Source organism: Macaca mulatta, chromosome 13 (assembly GCF_049350105.2).
Source record: "Macaca mulatta isolate MMU2019108-1 chromosome 13, T2T-MMU8v2.0, whole genome shotgun sequence".
NCBI lineage: Eukaryota > Metazoa > Chordata > Mammalia > Primates > Cercopithecidae > Macaca > Macaca mulatta.
Window position 1 is genome coordinate 105,098,117 of NC_133418.1, and position 21,654 is coordinate 105,119,770.

Genomic DNA, 21,654 nt, shown 5'->3' on the forward strand with positions numbered 1-21,654 from the left:
TACATTTCCTCAATTTAATATGTGCTGACCCTTCTGCTGTCTGTTTCTCTTTTAGGCCTGAGCTCAGCTTTTTGCCTGTCTTGGTGTAAGTTAGATACTCCTTTCTCTGTGCTCTCATAACCTCTGTTTCTACCTCTTCTTTTATCATACTGTCCTGCAAGGAGGTGTTTAGTTCACTGTCTTCCCCAATAGACTTTTGAGTAATCTCTGAGGGTAAAGATTTCATCGGAATATCTCTAGTGCTTAGTTCAGTGTTTGGCACATAGTAGGTGCTCAGTAAATAAATGTTGGTTAAGTTAATAAACATTGACTGCTTAGTGAATTGCATATTACCTTGTACCAGATTAGTTATTCAATAAATGTTTGTTGAATAGTAATGATTGATTAACTTATTTTAGGGCACAAGGGATCCAATTTGTGCCATAACTGCATCAGATAAGATATTGATTGTGGTAAGTTTTGCAAAAACTTATTTTATGAATAATAATTGTTTAAATTATAAAAATACTCTAGGAGCCAGATGTGTGCCCCATGTCTGTAATCACAATTACTTGAGAAGCTGAAGCAGGAGGATTGCTTGAGGCCAGGAGTTGCTAACCAGACTGAGAACACAGTGAAACCCTGTCTCTAAAAAAAAAAATTACAGTAAAGTTTTGAATATCATCTTATGGGCACCCCAAGTTTTACTGTACCCTGAATATAAGTTCAGTATAAGAAATAAGAAAGTTTTAAAGCTTTCCTCACAAATTATTAACCATTTGCAAAAATAGCTATTTATGAAAGCAATAGAATGATGACCAGACGAGAAGACAGGCTACACTTACAGTTTCTAACACTGAGTGGAATGAGTCCTGTGGGAGGTTGATGGATGTGGGGCAGATTGCATGGTGGTAGTAGGTATTAGAAAGTTTCTTCCTCTGTGTAGCCGGGTATTTTATGTTGGAGAAAGTGCTTTGGCTCAGCTACTTTCGTAAGACTTAGAATGACGAGGTAACATGTTTGCCAGCCAGTAAAATAGAGAAACCTATGGCAAATTTCAGCTGAATTTTTCAGATAGAATCAATGACATAGTGTCTTCTCTTGACCTCTAAGATTTGAAAATATTAATTTTAGAAATAAATATTTACTTTAATACAGTAATGCTGCTGGAGTTATTGCATTTGAATTATGTAAACAAAACCTTAATAGTATATATTCCAGTTCTAGTTACATTCCTCAGCCATTAGCTAATTTTATGGGAGGAAAATCTTAAGAGCATAATATTTCTATAGTATTTCCTTGTTTCTGATAAGCCCTCATGAGACCCAGCTGCAAAAGCAGTGGTTCTCTGATTAAAAAGAGGAGAGGTAAAGATCAGCTGTGTGGAGGCTTCCACTTTGTCCCATTGCCATGGCCTGAGGCAGCCAAGGTTTAAAACCCACAGTTCTCTCATGGCATTGTACTTACTGTTGATCTGTCAACTTTAAGATTTGCCCTGAGTTGTGTAGACAATTATATGCTGCTTTTTTTTTCAAACATATTTAAACTAATACTCATGGTATCACTGCATTCAGATCATCTTTCCTTTTGCTAAAAACTAGTATCAGATGGATGGCTATAGGATAAAAACCTAGACTTTCATAACAGTTATTTCATATGATCTTCTGTTGATTTTTCATATATGTATGTAATTTAACTCAACAAGTACTTTATGTTTTAGCTTTTAATGTGCCCTGAATATTAACCTAGATAACAAATATAAATAACTTTAGATTTTTTTCCTTGTGATAGAAGAATTTGTGTATTACTAAAGTATTACATGAAAAAAAATTAGAATACTTCAGCTGTTTGAAAAAGGTTTAATTAAATTAGTAGATAAATATATACTTAAGAACATGATTCGTTATTAGAATTGAGAATTTGCTGTGACATCACTTTGGTTTTAAGACAAATGTATAGACATATAGAGAGATAGTTGTAGTTTAATATTATGATACACGTATGCTTAATTAAGTAATCAAAAGTAATTTCCATAGGGTCGTGAATCTGGCACCATTCAGAGATACAGTCTACCTAATGTTGGTTTGATTCAAAAATATTCCCTTAATTGTCGAGGCTACCAGTTATCCTTGAATTGCAACTCTAGGTAAGCCTGAAAACTCTGCTCATGTAGATGTTAGACTTAGGAATTATCAGTTGGGATTGTTAGATTTATATGTAATAAATGTGAAGATGGGTGTGTCTATTGAACTTGTCTTAAAATTCAGTATGGTTTTATTTTATACTGCATTTGGTTTAAATATCTTTAATGGGGCATATGGAAGTACTAGTATAATTTTTACTCATAAAACTTAAAAGCATTGAGATTATTTTATATTTAATACCCGTTGGTTTCATCTCTTTGGATACATTTTCCTCAGAAGAGAGCAAAATGGAGAGCAGTCCATATCTTGTATCAAATTTATTTAAAAAAATTTAAGCCATTTCTACTGTATTCCAGGCTTCTGATAATCTGATTTTGAAGAAGAATGGCTGTAGGTAATTATTCTCATGATTGCTGATAGTAATTTTATAGTTTTTTCCTTTTCTCCAATTGCATTATTTTTAGCCGTCTTGCTATCATAGATATCTCAGGAGTTCTGACTTTCTTTGACTTGGATGCTCGAGTAACGGACAGTACAGGACAGCAAGTAGTTGGAGAGTTGTTAAAATTGGAGCGAAGAGATGTCTGGGATATGAAGTGGGCCAAAGATAATCCTGATTTGTTTGCAATGATGGAGAAGACAAGAATGTATGTTTTCAGAAACTTGGATCCTGAGGTAAAAACAAGCAATGAGTGTTAACAGTCTATAAATAATGAGCCAAATATAAAAACCTGGATGATTCCCCCTTGTTTCTTTAAGAAGTTTGTTGAACAGCAGTGCCAACATGGCAGCATGAATTTCTGAAAATAAATAGGAACATTTCTGTGGATTTTAAAAATATTCGGTCTTAGGTGAGAAAATGCTTATCTATTAAATATTCTCTAGTTTCTCCGAAAAGTACTTCCTAGGCATTTATTTATCTGTTCTAAAAAGGTGGAGCCATGGTCACTAGTCCTTTTTTTTCCTTGTCAAACTTAAGAAAACAAAGAAAGTCAGTAGTCTTATCTACCAGAATTTCTTAAAAGAACCTAATAAAAAAAATACAGTTTTCAAATTTCCTTGTCCATTCATTCTTTTCTGTCTCTTTATTCACTTTATTCTGTGCTTACTTTGTCTTATTTCTGTTTACATTTATCATATTGCTCACAAATATGTGTTCTTTCTTAACCCAGATATTCTTGAAAGTATGCAAGTCCAGGCAGTGATTAATCTCTTTTTTGGGTATGAGGAAGCCCCCTCTGTTCCCATTTTTAAGGTTATATTTTGATTTTCTGCTTGTGGCTCACATCAGCTAATTTCTATGCTCTGGATTTTCCTGTCACTTAGTTGACTCTGGCCAACTGTCAGCTGTTGTATTTAGGAAATACAAAATAATCTGAGTGGTAATCTAATCAAAATATCATTAAGAAGATAAATCTTTTAAATGACTTTTGAATTAGTAATGGATTAAAATTTGGAATTTTCTGTACTCCTGCTGCACTCTACTCTTGTAAATAATAAGGAATAAGTTAATAAATGCTTTATATCGTTAATTTCCATTTGTTTGCATGTATAGCTTCCTTCTTGGGAAGAAATTGCATGCTTGGGCCCCTGAGCTGCCAAAGGGTTTCTGGAGTAATTTATTTAGTGGTAAACTGTTTGCTCCTTTCATATCCTAAATTATTTTCACATTTCCCCGTTTGAGCCCTTCTCAGGAATTTTGGATGTAAAATGCCCTGATGTAAAGTGCTGTCAAAGGTTCTGTTAAGGCTTTTGCAAGTCTTAGGATCTTTGTGATTCTTCGACCCTGAGAAATGGTTCAAAGGAAAGGCATTCAGATTCAGGGCTGTTGCATTTGACCTGTAAGCATGGGCTTCTTTCAGGGGTCCAAGGGAAATTTAATCCTTGCCACAAAACAATTGTGGGAATTTGACAGGTAATCACAGGATAACCTTGAGGATGGGAGTAGAATACTTTTTGAATGTTAAGAGTCTTTTCTATCCTTTGCCCTGCTCATACTAAGTCACAAATCATATGCCTGGAAAAGGGAGAATGTTTGTTATATCTGGCTGCTCATAATGTGTCTATAGCACACATGGTCAGTCTGGTACAAGTGAAATTTTTGCCTGGTGGAAAGAGTTTCTTAAGTAGTTTTAACAGAACAACCTTTTAAAAACATACTATTTTTTAATTTGAATTTGTTTTCTGGTTTGGCATGTAGTTCGATTTCTGTTAGATTTAGAGCTAGATGGATTTCTTACAACCTTCCCACTGTCTGGATTTCTTTATAAATGATGCTGTTCTGTTCTTTTCATTCACAAGGACACTGGCTTTCTGTGGTCGCAACTGGTTTAGCTGCTCTGCTCATTTGCTTTTCTAGCTGCTAATTGATCATGTAAGAACATGATCTCTTCAAATCAGAGAAGATCTGTTTTACAGGATCTGCTGAGCTACATTTAATAGTATGTTCCTTCAGGACATAGTATTCTGTGTTATTGTTTAGGAGATAAGTTATTGTTTGACAGGTAATAGTAGAATATATTTTTATCCTTTTGAGTGTTGTTAAGAATTCTAAATTCATACCTTTATTTAAGCTGTAAGTCTTCAGATTATTTGAGAGAAAAAGATGCCATCTGTGTGCGAAGTTTTAATTCACTGATAAAGTACATTTTTTTTGAGAATTAGGAGATGAATATTTAATGTTGATATTCCCTGCTTGATCATTTTCCTCTCCAGTGACCCTGTGAAGGTACTGATTGTGCTCTTTTGTTCTTTTTCTTGGCTCTTCCTTCTCATTGGCACTACAATTTCATATTCACGTTTCTTTCATATCTCATAATTTCATCAATCAGACTCTCATTTTTGTACATTTGCTTCTTTTTCAAACAAGGTGCTCCCAAACTTTTGAATATATGCTTTTATATATACATATTTATTTAGAAATTATTTACATGACCTACCATATTAATATATTATGAATCATGGGCCAAAATAGAAATTTTAAAAGAATGAGAAAAATAAATTTTACTGGATGATATAACTTTATTTTTATAAGTCATGCTAATTGCTATGGTTCATGCTAATGTTACATTAGCTAGTATGTCCGCATAATGCAGATTTTAGAGCAAGGTTTTGTTAACTTAGTGGATAAAAGTCTCACGTTTCAAATAGTCTACTTGATAACTTTGACCTTGCTGACTTTTGGTCAGAACTGATAGGATTGTCATTGTTTTCATGTCATAATATGACTGACACAAGGATCTGTACTAGGAGTAAGAGAGGTGTCTGTTCTACCTTTCCTTGTTGGCTTGTGCTTGCATTATTAATATTACTTTTAATTTACAAATTCTTTGCAAGAAGCTTTTTAAGCCGCTTGTCCAGTTTGTGAGGGTTAGCTAAAATTAGGTAATGTAATCCCTAAATTCACTTAGGTATATGCAAACCTCAGTATGTCACAATACACTAAAATTGTAGGACAAATAAGGGTACTTCAGGATATTCATTATGTGGTACATATTATGAGGCCTTCTGATTTGTGTGCTGAATAAAGGTGCCAATATTTCTTGGTGTAGTATAGATTATTAAAGCTTTGGAAACTTTTTAATAAAAAGAAATATCTTGTATACTGCTTAGGTGAGACCCTGCTGGTCTGAAACTTCGTATTTAAATGAAGTGTGTGAATAGTTAGCTAATGAATTTTGGAAACTAAAGAAAATTGGTTAATTCCAGCAGAAGTTGAATTTTTAAAATCTGAATTGCATGAATGTGTGTATTTACTTATGCATTAATAATCAGATTATTTTTGAAACTCTTAGTTTTTTATTTCTCTCTCTCCATCTTTCTCCCTTTCTCTTTGGTAGTATTTTTTTTTCCATAGATCAACTTTCGTGAGTTTATCTTTTGATTATCTTGTTTTGTTGCACTGTCTAGCCAAAAATAAAAAAAATTTCTAATGATAAACATGTTTATACAAATATATTTGATTTACATATAGTATCAAAATAATCGAGGTATACAAAAGGCCCCTATACCCTATAAGAAATATCTTATTATATATGCTTCCTTTTTAAATTAAATTTTGTTCTGATTCTTTGTTTTTTGCTCTTAAAGCATATTATTTACCTTTATGTAATACAACCCTTTTTTAAGGTAATAAAGGGGTTTTATGAAATTTTCTTATGTAACTTGAATATTTTATTCAACAATTTGTAATTTTTAAAAGAAAAACAACTTTTTTGGCCGGGTGCGGTGGCTCAAGCCTGTAATCCCAGCACTTTGGGAGGCTGAGACGGGCGGATCACGAGGTCAGGAGATCGAGACCATCCTGGCTAACCCGATGAAACCCCGTCTCTACTAAAACAATACAAAAAACTAGCCGGGCGAGGTGGCGGGTGCCTGTAGTCCCAGCTACTTGGGAGGCTGAGGCAGGAGAATGGTGTGAACCCAGGAGACGGAGCTTGCAGTGAGCCGAGATCCGGCCACTGCACTCCAGCCTGGGCAACAGAGCGAGACTCCGTCTCAAAAAAAAAAAAAAAAAGTTATTTTATTTTATTATTTTTTTAAAGATGGTGTTTCACTGTGTTGGCCAAGCTGATCTCAAACTCTAGGCCAGAAATGATCCTCTTGTCTCAGCCTTCCAAAGTGCTGGGATTAAAGGCATGAGCCATCAGGCCCAGTCTGAAAAACATTTAAAAACCCTCAAAACACTTATAGTATGCATACAAGAGCCTCATTCTTAAACATACTAAAGTCAAACTAAATATGATTCCATTTTTACCTCTTGTTTTCATCTTTTTGGTGTCTTCTTTTTATTATAATTTCTGAATCATATGTGAAGGACCAACTTTCAGAGTTACAAATTTGAAATGTTATTTCATTTGGATTTTGGTTACTTTCTACTTTATGAAATATATACATACACATAGTTTTAAAAATTGCAATCTGATACTGTTTCTATTACCAGACAACATTATTCTATTTTTTTTACAGTATTCTTAGAGGTATTAAGTATATTGGCAGTTTATTTATTTTTGTCTATATAATATTGATACCTTTTTTTCTACTAAAGATCTAGGGTAGCTACTTTACTTTATAATATGCATATCCTATTTTTTACTTCAACAAGCCTGTATAACACTAAGATAAGAGGCAGACGTATAACAGTCTCATGCACTTACATATTGGCAAATAAGTCTTAAGAGTAGGAAATATATCGGGAATGCACTCTGGTTCATGTTACAGAGGAGAGACTGTTCAGTGTGGTGTGGGATTTCTTTGATAGATGGGCTTACATACAAATATAGCATTTATCAGTTTTATGAAGAATTAACTTTAATATTGAATTGCATGAATTAGAATTTTCAAGCTATGTAAGACTTTTTATTAATTGAGAAAATTGAATTGAATATTACATGCTATTAGGGAATTAATATTAATTATATAAGGTGTGATCATAGTAATGTGGCCATGTAAGAGAAAATTCTTATGTTTTAAAGATATGTACGAAATAGTTAGGGGTAAAATATCATGATGTTCGTAATTTACTGCACTTACTTTATAATACTTCAGCCAAGAAGTTAAATGAAGCATATTTACCATAATGTTAATTACTTAGGTTATGGGTATATAGGTTTTAATGACATTCTCTCTTCTGTTTACCTGAAACCTCTGATAATAAAATTTAAAAGCATGATCTGTTAGAAGAGAGGAAATTTTACATAATGAAACATAATATTTGTTTTTGTCTTTAAAGGAACCCATTCAGACCTCTGGATATATTTGTAATTTTGAGGATTTAGAAATTAAATCTGTTCTTTTGGATGAGATATTAAAGGTAATTCCTAAAAATTACATTTCTGTTGCTAGCTTGACTGGGGATTATTTATTTCTGGACCAGGCAGTGTAGTATCCTGGTTAGCAGTGTGGACCCAGGAGTCAGATGTATCTCAGGCCCAGCCCTGCTCTCTTATTGTTCAGCCTTTAGGTGGGTGCCCTCATCTTTTTGAGCTTCACTTTCCTTTCCTGTAAATGGTGTTAAAAATGTATGAGTCTCAGTTATTGCCTTTATAAAATATGGATAATACGACTACTTATAGGATTGTCATCATTTAAGATAATGTGTGAAAAGCAATTAGCACAATGCTACGGCCAAGCGAGAGCTTAAAAAAAAGAGTGCTAATTGCTGTTACTGTTTTTGTAGTAATAATGATGTACTGAAGAACTATTTAGGAGTTTAGCCTTTTTCTAGTTCTAAGATACTCGAGTAACTTTTTTTTAGAGATCTGTCTTTCCATTTTTTCAGGATTTGTAAAATAATTCTTTTTTTAAATTCAAGACATGATTTTGAACCCCTGCATTGGCCTTCATTGACCATCGTTTGAGAATTTTTTTTCTCTAAGAATATACTGAGATAAGTTTTACCTTCATTTTAGTCAAAGCATTAACTTTTTCTATGTAATATATATAGTTTTTGAATTGAGATAGTAGATTTAAAATTTCCAGAAGTTAGTGGCAATTTGAAACAGGTTTTCATATTTGGGTTTGATATGTAAATTATGGCTCTTTTCTTGTGAACCAGTTTCATTTTTCTATATCGTAACCACCATGCAGCAACAGGATGGGCCCCCACCCAAAATTTGGTTTGGATGTAAAGATTGATGATACCATAGAGACACCAAGAATGTATCTTCCATAATGAGGTTTTTTAGGAGAGAGAAGGGCAGGCTTCTCAAGCTGTCTGAAATGTCTGGAAAGCACAGGGACAGGAGACTGGCTCGAGGGTGTTTTTGTTGTTTTTTTGTTGTTTAGTAGTTAGGGAGTGGGTCTGGGGTAAGGATTTTAATGGATAGGGACTTATGTGGTTTGAAACTCACTGGCGCCCCAAAGTAAGGAGCATCTGGACTTTCTCATTAGCTTGCCCCATATGAGGCAGAGGGGAAGAAGAAGGGGTGAGGTTTAAAAGCTGTCAGCAGCCAGCCATCAAAAATGGAGTCTGGGCTGTTATTACCTAGGATTATGTAACCTCCAGATTTGACTATTTGACTCTCCTCTATATGGATAGCACTTTTCTTGTCCTTGTTTAAGGTATATGACTTGTAAAACTAATGAACTTATTTCATTGCCTGTTTAACTTGAATACAGTACCACCAGATAATATTTTTTCCTTTTCCTCACATGTGAAGAAAGTTGTCTTTTTTTTTTTTTTTTTCAGCAGGGTTTCTCTCTGTCACCCAGGCTGGAGTGCAGTGGTGCCATCATGGCTCACTGTAGCCTCTGCCTCCCCAGCTCAAGTGATCCTCCCACCTCAGCCTCATGAGTAGCTGGGGTCCCAGGCACAGGCCACCATGCTTGGCTAATTTTTTGTGTTTTTTTCTTTTTTTTTTGTAGAGATGGGGTTTCGCCATGTTGGCCAAGGCTGGTCTTGAACTCCTGGGTTCAAGTGAAACTCTCGCTTTGCCTCCCAAAATGTTAGGATTACAGGTGTGAGCCACCATGCCCAGCCAGAACATGTTTCCTGCTTGTCTTCTTTCCCAAAAAGATTCAGGGAAAGAAGACCGTGTTTCTTTCTTTCTTTTTTTTTTCTCCCCGAATATGTGGTTTTTCCAGTGCCCTTTAAAAAAGCAGTCATAAATGGGTAGAGTCAAACTAAGGTGACTGAAATTTTGTCTGTTTTTATATATTTAATGGTTTGATAGAGAGTGAGCTTCTTGAATCCCTAACCTCTAGCAAACATCTGATATAGAGTTGGTTTTCAGAAAGTGTTGGTTAAATTGATTTTTAAAAATGAATACTTTATTGCTTAAAAAAATGGCACAGTTATGTAGAATTCAAGCAGTACAGAAAAGTACTGAAAAAAGTTTAAAAAAACCGTAAATCCCACAACTCAGATATTTTCGTTATTACCATTAGATTAAACATCAGAACATCATTCCTAACAGCTGCACGTTATATATGGAAATATGGATTTGATAGATTTAGATGGATGAACAGAAGTAATTTTATAAAAATGGCATCATTGTACAATCTACTTTTTTAGTGTTAATTTAATTAGATAACCTGAAAGTGAGTTTAAAGGAATTCTAGACTTTTTGATAGTATTTTTCCACTACAAACAATACCATTTTCCTGGGTTGAGAAGAAAAATTATGAAAAAACAGGAAGTTATTAGTCTAAATTATATTTTAATTTTTAATAGTATTGTCTTTCCACTCTAAAAGATAACATTCTTACATTTTCTTCTGTTTTTCCTTTTGTGGATATATTATTTTTACATGGTCAAGATTTAGAACATTTTAATTTTGTCTTATAATCCTAATTTCCAGTTGTTTAGTCTTAATATTTAAATGAATTCAAAGCTTTTTACTACATTTTCTCTGTACATAAGTTCTTAATTTTGATTAATCTTTTAGTTGGCTGGATTTCATCATTAGTAGTGTTTTTCAAGAAAGGCTGATAAATTTCCAATTGCCTTAAGCTCTAGAATGCATGAAAATGCCTGTGGTGTTGTTGCTGTAATTGATGATTATATTGAATTTTGTGAAGTTTTTTAGATAAAGAAGGCTCTCAATGGTAAAATGATTTACCCAAAGTTCATCTGTTCATCAATTCAGCAACTATTAAGAGCCAATAAGACACAATTCTTGGCCTCAGGTAGAAGAGTTGAGGAGATGAATAAGTAATTCAGTTGCCGGAAAAGAGTTGGGGTGCTGTGATTCAGTCACGATGGTTTACCTGTTCAAAGTTCTGAAGCAGGAGAGCGTTAGATCAGTTCTGAGATAATGAATATTGAATACTGTAAATAGGACAGCTAGGCATTGTGCTGAATCTTTGAGATATGTTATCTTATTTAAGGTGAAAAATCAATCTGAGCAGAGGGAAACAGGGATGCTTAACTGTGAGGGACCCCTTCTGCCATTTTCCTCTGTCCCCTTTTCCTCATAGGCTACCTGATTGCCTCAGGAGGGACTTCACTTGTGGGTTTTGGGTGTTTTTCAAATAACTCAGAAGACCCAAACATGAAGATTTCTCTTCCTTATTTTGCTCACAATACGATGCTGTTTTTTTTCTTGTTTTGTTTTGTTCTGGTTTTTAATATAAAAAAGAAACACATACTCTAACAGCAAGTATTTGAATTTTTTTTTATTTCCATCTTTACTTTCAGGATCCAGAACATCCAAACAAGGATTACCTAATTAACTTTGAGATTCGGTCTCTGCGAGATAGCCGAGCACTGATTGAGAAGGTTGGAATTAAAGATGCATCTCAGTTCATAGAGGACAATCCACACCCCCGACTTTGGTATTTAAAAAAAAAGCAAACTCTCCCAAGATGTCAGGTGTAGGCTTTTAAAGTCTCAGCTCTGTCCGTCTGCTCCCCTACTATCCTCGTGATGGGAACAAACTTCCATTCTTGCTCTTCTTTTTAAAATATAGAAATTTGGCCGGGCGCTGTGGCTCAAGCCTGTAATCCCAGCACTTTGGGAGGCCGAGGTGGGCGGATCACGAGGTCAGGAGATCGAGACCATCCTGGCTAACCCAGTGAAACCCCGTCTCTACTAAAAAAATACAAAAAAAAAAACTAGCTGGGCGAGGTGGCGGGCGCCTGTAGTCCCAGCTGCTCGGGAGGCTGAGGCAGGAGAATGGCGTGAACCCGGGAGGCGGAGCTTGCAGTGAGCTGAGATCCGGCCACTGCACTCCAGCCTGGGCAACAGAGCGAGACTCCATCTCAAAAAAAAAAAAAAAAAAAATATAGAAATTCATTTTAGATTTGGAAGTCCTCAAAATAAGCAGAATATAATTTGAAAAATGTTTGCATGTGTTACTTTCCACCATGTTTCTCTAGAAACAATAGACATAATAATTGATAATTGTGATTCAAGACTAGTTTATCAGTAATTTGCAATATGCATTTATGTTTTTGTTTCTTTTAAAATAAAGGCGCCTACTGGCTGAAGCAGCTCTTCAGAAACTGGATCTATACACTGCAGAGCAAGCATTTGTGCGCTGCAAAGATTACCAAGGCATTAAGTTTGTGAAGCGCTTGGGCAAACTACTGAGTGAGTCAATGAAACAGGCTGAAGTTGTTGGCTACTTTGGCAGGTTTGAAGAGGCTGAAAGAACGTATCTCGAGATGGACAGAAGGTAAATTACGAAGGTGCAGGCATCCCTGAGTGCTCTGTCAGTTCATCATTGTATTTTTTACAAATGGGGACTATAAATAGATTAGGTGTGTCATACAGTTTCTTTCAGAAATTAATTTTACGTTTGGATTACAACCTAGATATTCTACATGCCCCTCATTTATTTGTGTTTCATAGTCTGGAGGCAGTTTTATTCTCTGTTTTTAAATTTAATAATGGCTGGCTATGGGAGGTTTTCTTTTTATTTGGTGGGAAAAAATGATAGAACAACAGAGACTGAGATCTTTCAGATTTATGACATAGCTCATTATTCCAGTTCTTTCTTTCTTTGTTTGTTTAGGTCATTATTTAATTTTCTGTTGTCAAGAGGCATAAAATAAAAATCAGAAGTAGTTAGGGAGTGAGATTAGTTCTTTAGATTTCATTTTTGATTTATATAAAATAATGTATGAACTTCATAAATATTTCTTCTTTTGAATTAAAGAACTGTAAGGCCTGTCTCCCTCGCCAGGAATCAAACCCAGGCAGCTGCTGTGAAAGCAGAGAATCTTAGCCACTGAACCTCAAGGTGGAGAGTCTGTCTGAACTTCATTTCAGCTGTTAACATTGTATCTCATTTTCATTAATGTTATTTATACTCCCAGGAGATCTCTAATACGACTTAGGCTCTGAAAAGAATTATAAAACCACATGTGTTTACACCGTGTTTTGTTTTGAAATAAACCTGATCACGTCTAAGACATTGCTGAAAAGAAATGATTATTATTTAAATCATTATTTTGCTAAATAAATTGAAAGTCCAGGAAAGTAAAGGCACAACATTGTTTTCTTTTCCCTAGTCTGGTATCTTAGACCATTTGGACTGCTATAACAAGATACCTGAGACTGGATAATTTATAAAGAATGGAAATATTTTTCTCACAGTTCTGGAGACTAGGAAGTCTAAGGTCAAGGCATCAACAGGTTTAGTGTCTGTTGAGGGCCCTGTCTTACTTCCAAGATGGTGCTTTGAATGTTATGCCTTTACACAGTGGAAAGTGAAAAGGGCAAAAGGGGCAAATTCTCTGAAGAGTCTTTTATAAGGGTGTTAATGAATTCATAAGGGCAGACATAATGACTTCCCCAAAACCCCACCTCTTAATACTATCACAATGGAGATTAAGTTGTAACATGAATTTTGGAGGGGACACACATTCAAACCATAACCTCCAGGTGCTCCTCATTTCCTCTTACCTAGTCAGGCTAAGTTTCTAAAATGTTTGACATTGTTCACTGCTGTGTAGTCTCAGCACCTAGAACTGTGTCTAACACATAGTAGGCTCTTGGTAAATATTTGTCAAATAGATGAATGAATGAATGCCTTTGTTTGTAGGGATCTTGCTATTGGCCTCCGGCTGAAATTAGGGGATTGGTTTAGAGTACTCCAGCTCCTGAAAACTGGATCTGGTGATGCAGATGACAGTCTCATGGAACAAGCCAACAATGCCATTGGAGACTACTTTGCTGATCGACAAAAGTGGTATGTAACTTACCTGGAGCTCCTCAAGCATTTGTGCAACACTTAGTAGCTGCCTGAGTACTTCTCTAGGAAGTAATCCTGGGGAAATTAAGATCATGTTCTTGAATTCTAAGATGCAGATACCTCTAGATTCATCTTGGAAAGGCAGAGATCCTGTGAAGTTGTGAGATGAGCACTACAAAAATTTGGAGTGTATAAACACAAAACTTGCACTTAGCTCCACGCAGTTTTCTCTTTGAGACTACTTTGATAGTAGTCAAAGAGATACTGTGAGTATATAATTCTACAATGTTTTATGACTTATTTTTGAACAAAGTTTAATAAATGTTTTTATTTGCTTTATTATATATTATTTTCAGAAATCATTGACTTTTGTTCTTTTCATTTTGATTAGTATGCTTATTTATGTCGGTGTTTGGGAGTAAAGCAGTGGTATTTCTTAAGAATAGCCAAGGAATGTTACAACTAGAATATGCTTTAGATTTTTTTCCCCATTTATATGTTTGAAAGTTACTCTGGAGCTGAAGATAATGAACAGTAATACTAGCACTGGGAATTCTGATGAAGGAACATTTTGGTTGAAAGGGCTTATTTATCAGGAGATTCACATTAGTTCTAAAAGTTTTTCCTTTTTTCTTTCTGTAGGTTGAATGCTGTACAATATTATGTACAAGGGCGGAACCAGGAACGCTTAGCTGAATGTTACTATATGTTAGAGGATTATGAGGGATTAGAGAACCTTGCCGTTTCGCTTCCAGAAAACCACAAGTTACTTCCAGTAGGTATTGCAAACTTTAGGTTTTGGAATTGTTAGGTTACTTTATAAAATTTTATGTTATAGTCAGGAAATATCTCCCACAATAAAGAAAATTAAAAATCTATAATTTTACAGTTTCTTAGATATGGAATGATGCTTTTAATTATAAAACAATATATAAATTATATAGAATGCTTGAAAATGGAGGGGGAAAGTCAGTCACATTCCTACTACTTTAACATTATCACAGTCTCATGTTGTCTGTTAAGATTTATAAAGTTGCTTTTTAAATGTTAGCTGAATACATGAAATATTTACAGACGAAATGATATGTTGCTAGAGATTTGCTTCAAAATAATCTGAAATTGTTTGAAATTTGCTGTAACTTAAGTTTAAAATGATTGCTCAACTTTTATTATGTTATATAACAATAAAGTATTTCAAGTTAAAAGAGAAATCGAAAGAGTTCTCTTGCTTTCGAATGTTCTTTTAGAGCCTCTTAATTAATTGTTGAATACTGTAAATAAGTTTGTATTTTATGTGTTTAATATGTAAATCACTGAGCTGTACAATACTTGTACAGCTGGCGGCTCTCAACTGCAGAGTCTGAATGTATATCAGTTGTGAGTTCTACTTCAAAGATTTTGCCTATTAGCTAATAGATAAGTATAGAATTATGGCAATTCAGTTTTCCCTATTGTGAATTTGAGCAGTTATCTCTGTAATGGTATTTTCACTCCCCCTTATTTTCAATCCTATGGGTTTTCTTGAGTAGGAAAGAAACTGAAATTACTCAGAACCCTGGGGTATAGCGAAGAGTGTATCCTCCATTAGTGTTGCCTGTTAGATGTGTCTTATGACGCCAACAAACATTTTGCTGTAGGGTATCCAGAATAGTAATATTCCTGAGTAAATACTAAGTAATTATAACTATAATAATAATTAAATAACTAAAATAGTAAAGATTTTAGTATTATAAGTTTTAAATAGAGTTATAGAGGAATTTTTAATATTGTGGGAAAGTGTACATAATATTTAAATAGGAAATATGGGATACAAAATTATGTATTGTATGATTGTGTACAACATAAACATATACATATATATTCATAGGACAAAGATGTTAAGAAATTACACCAGACTATTGAGAGAGGTTTCTTATAAATGATAAGATTATGAGTAATTTCACTTTTTCATGTTTTGTAATTTTTTTTTTTACAATTAGAATATATTCCCTTATAATCAGAAAAATATAAGCATTGCTTTTAAAAAGATAGTTGGATATAAAATATATTTTCATACTTCTAAAAATATTGTAGAAGGGTTGGGGAGGGAAGACCTCTGGCTAATTAGATATTCTGAAAGAAAAAAAATGGTGTTCTGAAAATGGCCAGTGCAGCTGAACAAGTAAGATTTGTGGTGGTGGTGGTGGTGGTGGTGGTGGTGGTGGTGGTGGTGGTGGTGGTGGTTCTTCCTTACTGCCACCACTTTCCAAGGGAGCTCTGTTTTGGGTCTAGCTTCCTGAATTGATTAATGGCAGACTTCTCTAGGACATTTCTTTACAGAGGTATTTGAGGACTCTATGGATGTGAGATTTCCCTTAAGTCTCTAGTTAATAATTAGCCCTGAGTATACCACCAATTGACATAAAGGTTTTTTTCACGCAGTTGTGGGGGATTTGTTTTGGAGCTTGACATTTCTGTGTACTAGCTACTGAACTGAGAAAAGAAAGGAGTGCAGTGTCTTCAGGGCCTTGTTAAAAATCACATCCACAGCTTGAGCCAGTGAAGCTCTGGTTTTATAGAAGTGAGGCCTTAGCATCCGTTCTCAATTGTACCCTCTGCCCTTGCGTCTGTTTACAAGAAAAATCTGTAACTACCAGTAAATTTAATACTCATACGTCCCTACGGAGTTTTGTTAAATTAAAATATAAGTAATTCCTTTGCTCTATGAAATCTGATAGTATTGTTTTGTTTGTACAGGAAATAGCACAAATGTTTGTCAGAGTTGGGATGTGTGAACAAGCAGTGACTGCATTTTTGAAATGTAATCAACCAAAGGCAGCGGTAGATACCTGCGTACATCTCAACCAAGTAGGAACTGAAACTTTCTGTCTGTGCAGCTTGTTGTCTTAGGAATTTTTAAGTCAAGCCAAATTAAAGTCACCCTAGTGATCTTTTAAAGATTATTGGCAACGTAAGGGTTGGAGAGCCTGACATGAATTTTATGAAAGGAGCCAGGCAGGTATTCTCTTAATTGAGGACCAAGAAAGTTACACTTACCTCTTAAAGTGCTACCGTGAGGGGTGACCCACTTATAGCCAGCTCAGTATGGGAGCATGAACAAACCCTGTGCTTTTAGTCTGGCAAGTTTTTGTCTGGAAGTAATTTCATAATTTTCTGCATTTTATTAGGGTTGGGTTTTGTTTCCAAAGAAGGACCAGTTAATAGTCGGTCATTGCCTGAGGAAGGAATCGAGTTACTTTATCAATATTTATTTTGGCAAATCTGTTTTCCTTTTCCTTTATAGAAAACATACATTTGATATTTTTAAGAGCTGAAATTAAACTAAAAGTACAGAGTTATTACAGAAACTATTGACAATCAATGTATTCTTTTAATATTTTTCTTAAAGTATTTTAAAAACCTCATTTGCTTTATAAAAATAATTTTTAAATGTCAAATCTGGTAGGATTTTTTCACAACTGAAATTGCATATTTTGTTTTATTATACAATGTAAACAAGTATATCTTTTTCTTGCTTGACGTTTTGTAAGATGAGAATTACAAGATTAATATAATTATAAACTTTGAAACTTTCATTTTCACATGTATTTCTTAAGCAAATCAGAGTCTTAGAGTTCACTTAATCATTTTGACGTATGCTTATAGAACTTGTGTTGCTGTGATTTTAAATGCTATTTTAAAAATATAACCATTTTTAATTTGGAAATTGGGCTTTTATTATAAAGTTAAAGCTTTCTTGTGTGAATTTTATGATATATGTGACTGTAAATACTTGGGTGACTGAATGGTGTAATTTTTCTCCTAGTGGAACAAAGCTGTTGAATTGGCTCAAAATCATAGTATGAAAGAAATTGGATCTCTATTAGCTAGGTATGCATCTCATTTACTGGAAAAGAATAAAACTCTTGATGCCATAGAACTCTATCGGAAAGCCAATTACTTTTTTGATGCTGCTAAACTGATGTTTAAGGTAATGTAAAAATCTTGGTGAATATTTGATTTGTTCCAGTCACAATATTTTAATATATGAAAGAGCACATTCTCCATTTTCTTTGGAAACAAATATTTATTACAAAAAAACCACTCTGGTTTTATTGCTTCTGTATACATTATTTTAGTGTTACTGCCTTTTACCAACAAAGATGTTTATTAATATTAGCAACTTACTAATACCTAAACAATTGTATGTTGAATACTGGAGTTAACAAAGAGTTAAAGAAAGTGCTGAAACTACAAAGTACAAATTTCTACAACAGGGAATTAAATTTTGTTGATAATAGAGTTTTGAGTTGTTTTAAATGTACAAGTTTTAAATATTACACTTTACATAATATTTATTTGGAGAGAAGATAATTAGTATAGTATTAATGTATACACATTTTACGTTCTATTCTATTCCCGTTTAATTTAATGAAAAAGGAAAAATTTCTCTCAAAATCATTTAAATAAGTTTCAGCTTCTGAAGAATGCACCGTGTTAACACCATGATTTCTTTGTGTACTTGGAACATTATTTTAAAAATCTTTGTGTTATGGAAAATACCAGTATTTCATCAACACTTTCTTTATTCTGATGTAGTTATCTAACAGCACCTCTCATTTTCTAAGAGTGATCTGAGTTGCAACTCCTAGGGCTAAACACTAAGGAAAGAACTAAATATGTATAGGTACTAATGAAACGAAGATAGGTTTTAAAATATTTATCTTAAATAGGTGGTATTTATATTCCATCTTACTGATTTTCCTCCTTTTTTAGGGAATCAAATTTGTTAGTTTTGGAAATGATTATATTTGTACAAATATAGATAAGAAGTAACTTCCCTCAATTTTTAAAAATGTTTAAGATTGCAGATGAAGAGGCAAAGAAAGGAAGTAAACCTTTACGTGTCAAGAAGCTCTATGTACTCTCAGCCTTACTTATAGAGCAATATCATGAACAGATGAAGAATGCCCAGCGAGGAAAAGTTAAAGGAAAAAGTTCAGAGGTAAAGTAGCAGGTTAAATAACATTAAATCATCCGAAGTGTTTAAGAAAAAAGAGAAAGAGACTGTCAAACTTCTCTTACGGACAGGTCATTTAATTTGCGTGTCTGCATTTGTTTCTTTAAATGATATGAAGAAAAATAATGACTGATTTAGAATTAGTATTCAAATTTAGAAATTTCTACCTAGAAATATTGAAATTGTTTTTCTATAATACTAATCTGTAGTCTTTGCTTTAATGTCTTATTTTTGTTAAAAAATTTTACTTACCTGGGAAATCCTCCTTTCTCATCAGTGAGTTTTAAAACTTTCCTAGATATATTATTTTAATGCGTAAAAGAATGTCTGATTAACTTAAAATCTAATTAGTTATATTTTAAAATTTATTCATACCAGTTTAACAAACTATGAATTATACTAAAAAATTAAGTCTGTTTTGGGTGCAGTGGCTCACACCAGTAATCTCAGTGACTAGGGAGGCTTAGGTGGGAGGATCACTTGAGTCCGTGAGTTTGAGACTGCAGTGAGCTATGACCTTGCAACTGCATTCCAGCTTGGGTGACAGTAATACCTCATCTCTTAAAAAAAAGTCTGTAATCATAGTTTAGTAATGATAAAATCTGCTCGTTTAGATACTTTAATGACTGTTGTTATTCGGGAGTTGATGCTGTGTGTGTGTTTGTACTGATGCAAAGTGTGGGCTGACTTTACTTGTAGGCCACTTCTGCTTTGGCTGGTTTGCTGGAAGAGGAAGTTCTGTCTACAACAGATCGTTTCACAGATAATGCATGGAGAGGGGCAGAGGCTTACCACTTCTTTATACTTGCACAGAGGCAGCTCTATGAGGGATATGTGGACACTGCACTGAAGACAGGTGGGCATGTCACCTAATGTGTATAGTATGTCTGAATATTATAAATTGAGTGTGAAGGGCCAGCTTCTTCAATTTGCCTTTATGTGGCCTTCAATAACATTTTTTCCTATGGATTTATTTTCTTACGTTTGAGATTATGCTATATATAATTTGTCTTATGCATACCCATTTTTGAAGTTTTTTTTTTAATGCAGAGAAAACACATAGTTCACAGAAACGTCAGAAATTTGAGATAAGCAAAAAGAACATGTATAGCATTCATATGGCTAGCCATTCAAAGTTAAATACTTCATAGCCAAGTATTTTTTTGGAGAAAAATATATATACATGTATATATTAAATATACTTAATACATATATTTAAAATCATAAAATATATTTAATACATACATTAAGATAATTTTATTCTTTACAATATTGGGAGTATAACATGGCATACTTTTATGTACTTTTTCAAAACCATGTTTTAAAATATTTCCATATTTTACATATACATTGCTATAGCATTTATCTTGTGTTTTATAAAAGTGATACTTTAATAATTTCAACCAAAACAAAAATATGAAGAAAAAGTAAAATAATCTAATAATTTATAAAATAATCCTATAACTCAGAGGTAATCGTTGCTACGGTTTGGGGAAACTTCCTTTTAGATGTTTCTACATACAGGATTATGATTTTTTCCCCTCAGCAGTATATTATAGTTCTTTCCTCATTCTTAAACAGAGATCTGTGTAAACATTCTACCTAATATTGCATGGTATTTGTGTACTGTAATTGATAGAAGATTATTTACATGTAGTAATCAGGATCTCAATCTCTTCTTAACAATAACAATATTCTAGAGTTTAGATATATGAACTCCAGAGAGTGTAATTATGATAATTATGTTATAAGCCAAAGCATATGAATGACTAAATCATTACTGGTCTTTCAGCTTGGCTGTGGCAAGCACTGTCATGACATTGGGGTAGAGGAATGCTTGTTATTTTTGCACATTGATTTTATTTCTCCTTTGCTTATGAAGCTTAGTTTGACTGGATATGAAATTCTGGGTTGAAAATTCTTTAAGAATGTTGAATATTGGCCCCCACTCTCTTCTGGCTTGTAGGGTTTCTGCCGAGAGATCTGCTGTTAGTCCGATGGGCTTCCCTTTTTGGGTAATCCGACCTTTCTCTCTGGTTGCCCTTAACATTTTTTCCTTCATTTCAGCCTTGGTGAATCTGACGATATGTGTCTTGGGGTTGCTCTTCTCAAGGAGTATCTTTGTGGTGTTCTCTATATTTCCTGAATTTGAATGTTGGCCTGCCTTGCTAGGTTGGGGAAATTCTCCTGGATAATATCCTGAAGAATGTTTTCCAGCTTGGTTCCATTCTCCCCATCACTTTCAAGTACACCAATCAAACGTGGATTTGGCCTTTTCACATAGTCCCGTATTTCTTGAGGCTTTGTTCACGTCTTTTCACTCTTTTTACTCTAATCTTGTTTTCTTGCTTTATTTCATTGAGTTGATCTTCAATCTTTGATATCCTTTCTTCTGCTTGATCAATTTGGCTATTGATACTTGTGTATGCTTCACAAAGTTTTTGTGCTGTGTTTTTCAGCTCCATCAGGTCATTTATGTTCTTCTCAAAACTGGTAATTCTAGTTAGCAATTCGTCTAACCTTTTTTCAAGGTTCTTAGCTTCCTTGCATTGGGTTAGAACATGCTCCTTTAGCTGGGAGGAGTTTGTTATTACCCACCTTCTGAAACCTGCTTCTGTCAATTAATCAAACTCATTCTCCATCCAGTTTTGTTCCCTTGCTGGCGAGGAGTTGTGATCCTTTGTAGGAGAAGAGGCATTTTGGTTTTTGGAATTTTCAGCCTTTTTGTGCTGGTTTCTCCCCATCTTCATGGATTTATCTACCTTTGGTCTTTGAAGTCAGTGACCTTTGGATGGGGTCTCTGAGTAGACATCCTTTTTGTTGATGTTGATGCTATTCCTTTCTGTTTGTTAGTTTTCCTTCTAACAGTCAGGCCCCTCTGCTGCAGGTCTGC

The 21,654-nt window shown here is 34.1% G+C and overlaps 1 protein-coding gene across 6 annotated transcripts in view; it reads left to right on the plus strand.

Annotated features, from left to right (window-relative positions):
* The window catches only part of WDR35 (WD repeat domain 35), a 69,655-nt gene that overhangs the window by 41,049 nt on the left and 6,952 nt on the right, over positions 1 to 21,654 (plus strand). For all 6 annotated transcript variants that reach the window (XR_013403046.1, XM_015111777.3, XM_077960103.1 and 3 more), the window contains 12 exons: positions 399 to 452; positions 2,016 to 2,125; positions 2,588 to 2,798; positions 7,855 to 7,935; positions 11,263 to 11,399; positions 12,038 to 12,241; positions 13,613 to 13,759; positions 14,405 to 14,537; positions 16,499 to 16,609; positions 17,568 to 17,732; positions 18,606 to 18,746; positions 19,461 to 19,617. Coding sequence is in view for 5 of the 6 variants with exons in the window: in XM_015111777.3 (XP_014967263.1) it covers positions 399 to 452; positions 2,016 to 2,125; positions 2,588 to 2,798; positions 7,855 to 7,935; positions 11,263 to 11,399; positions 12,038 to 12,241; positions 13,613 to 13,759; positions 14,405 to 14,537; positions 16,499 to 16,609; positions 17,568 to 17,732; positions 18,606 to 18,746; positions 19,461 to 19,617 (1,651 nt within the window). In the remaining variant the exon portion in view is untranslated. The remainder of the gene's footprint in view (positions 1 to 398; positions 453 to 2,015; positions 2,126 to 2,587; positions 2,799 to 7,854; positions 7,936 to 11,262; positions 11,400 to 12,037; positions 12,242 to 13,612; positions 13,760 to 14,404; positions 14,538 to 16,498; positions 16,610 to 17,567; positions 17,733 to 18,605; positions 18,747 to 19,460; positions 19,618 to 21,654) is intronic.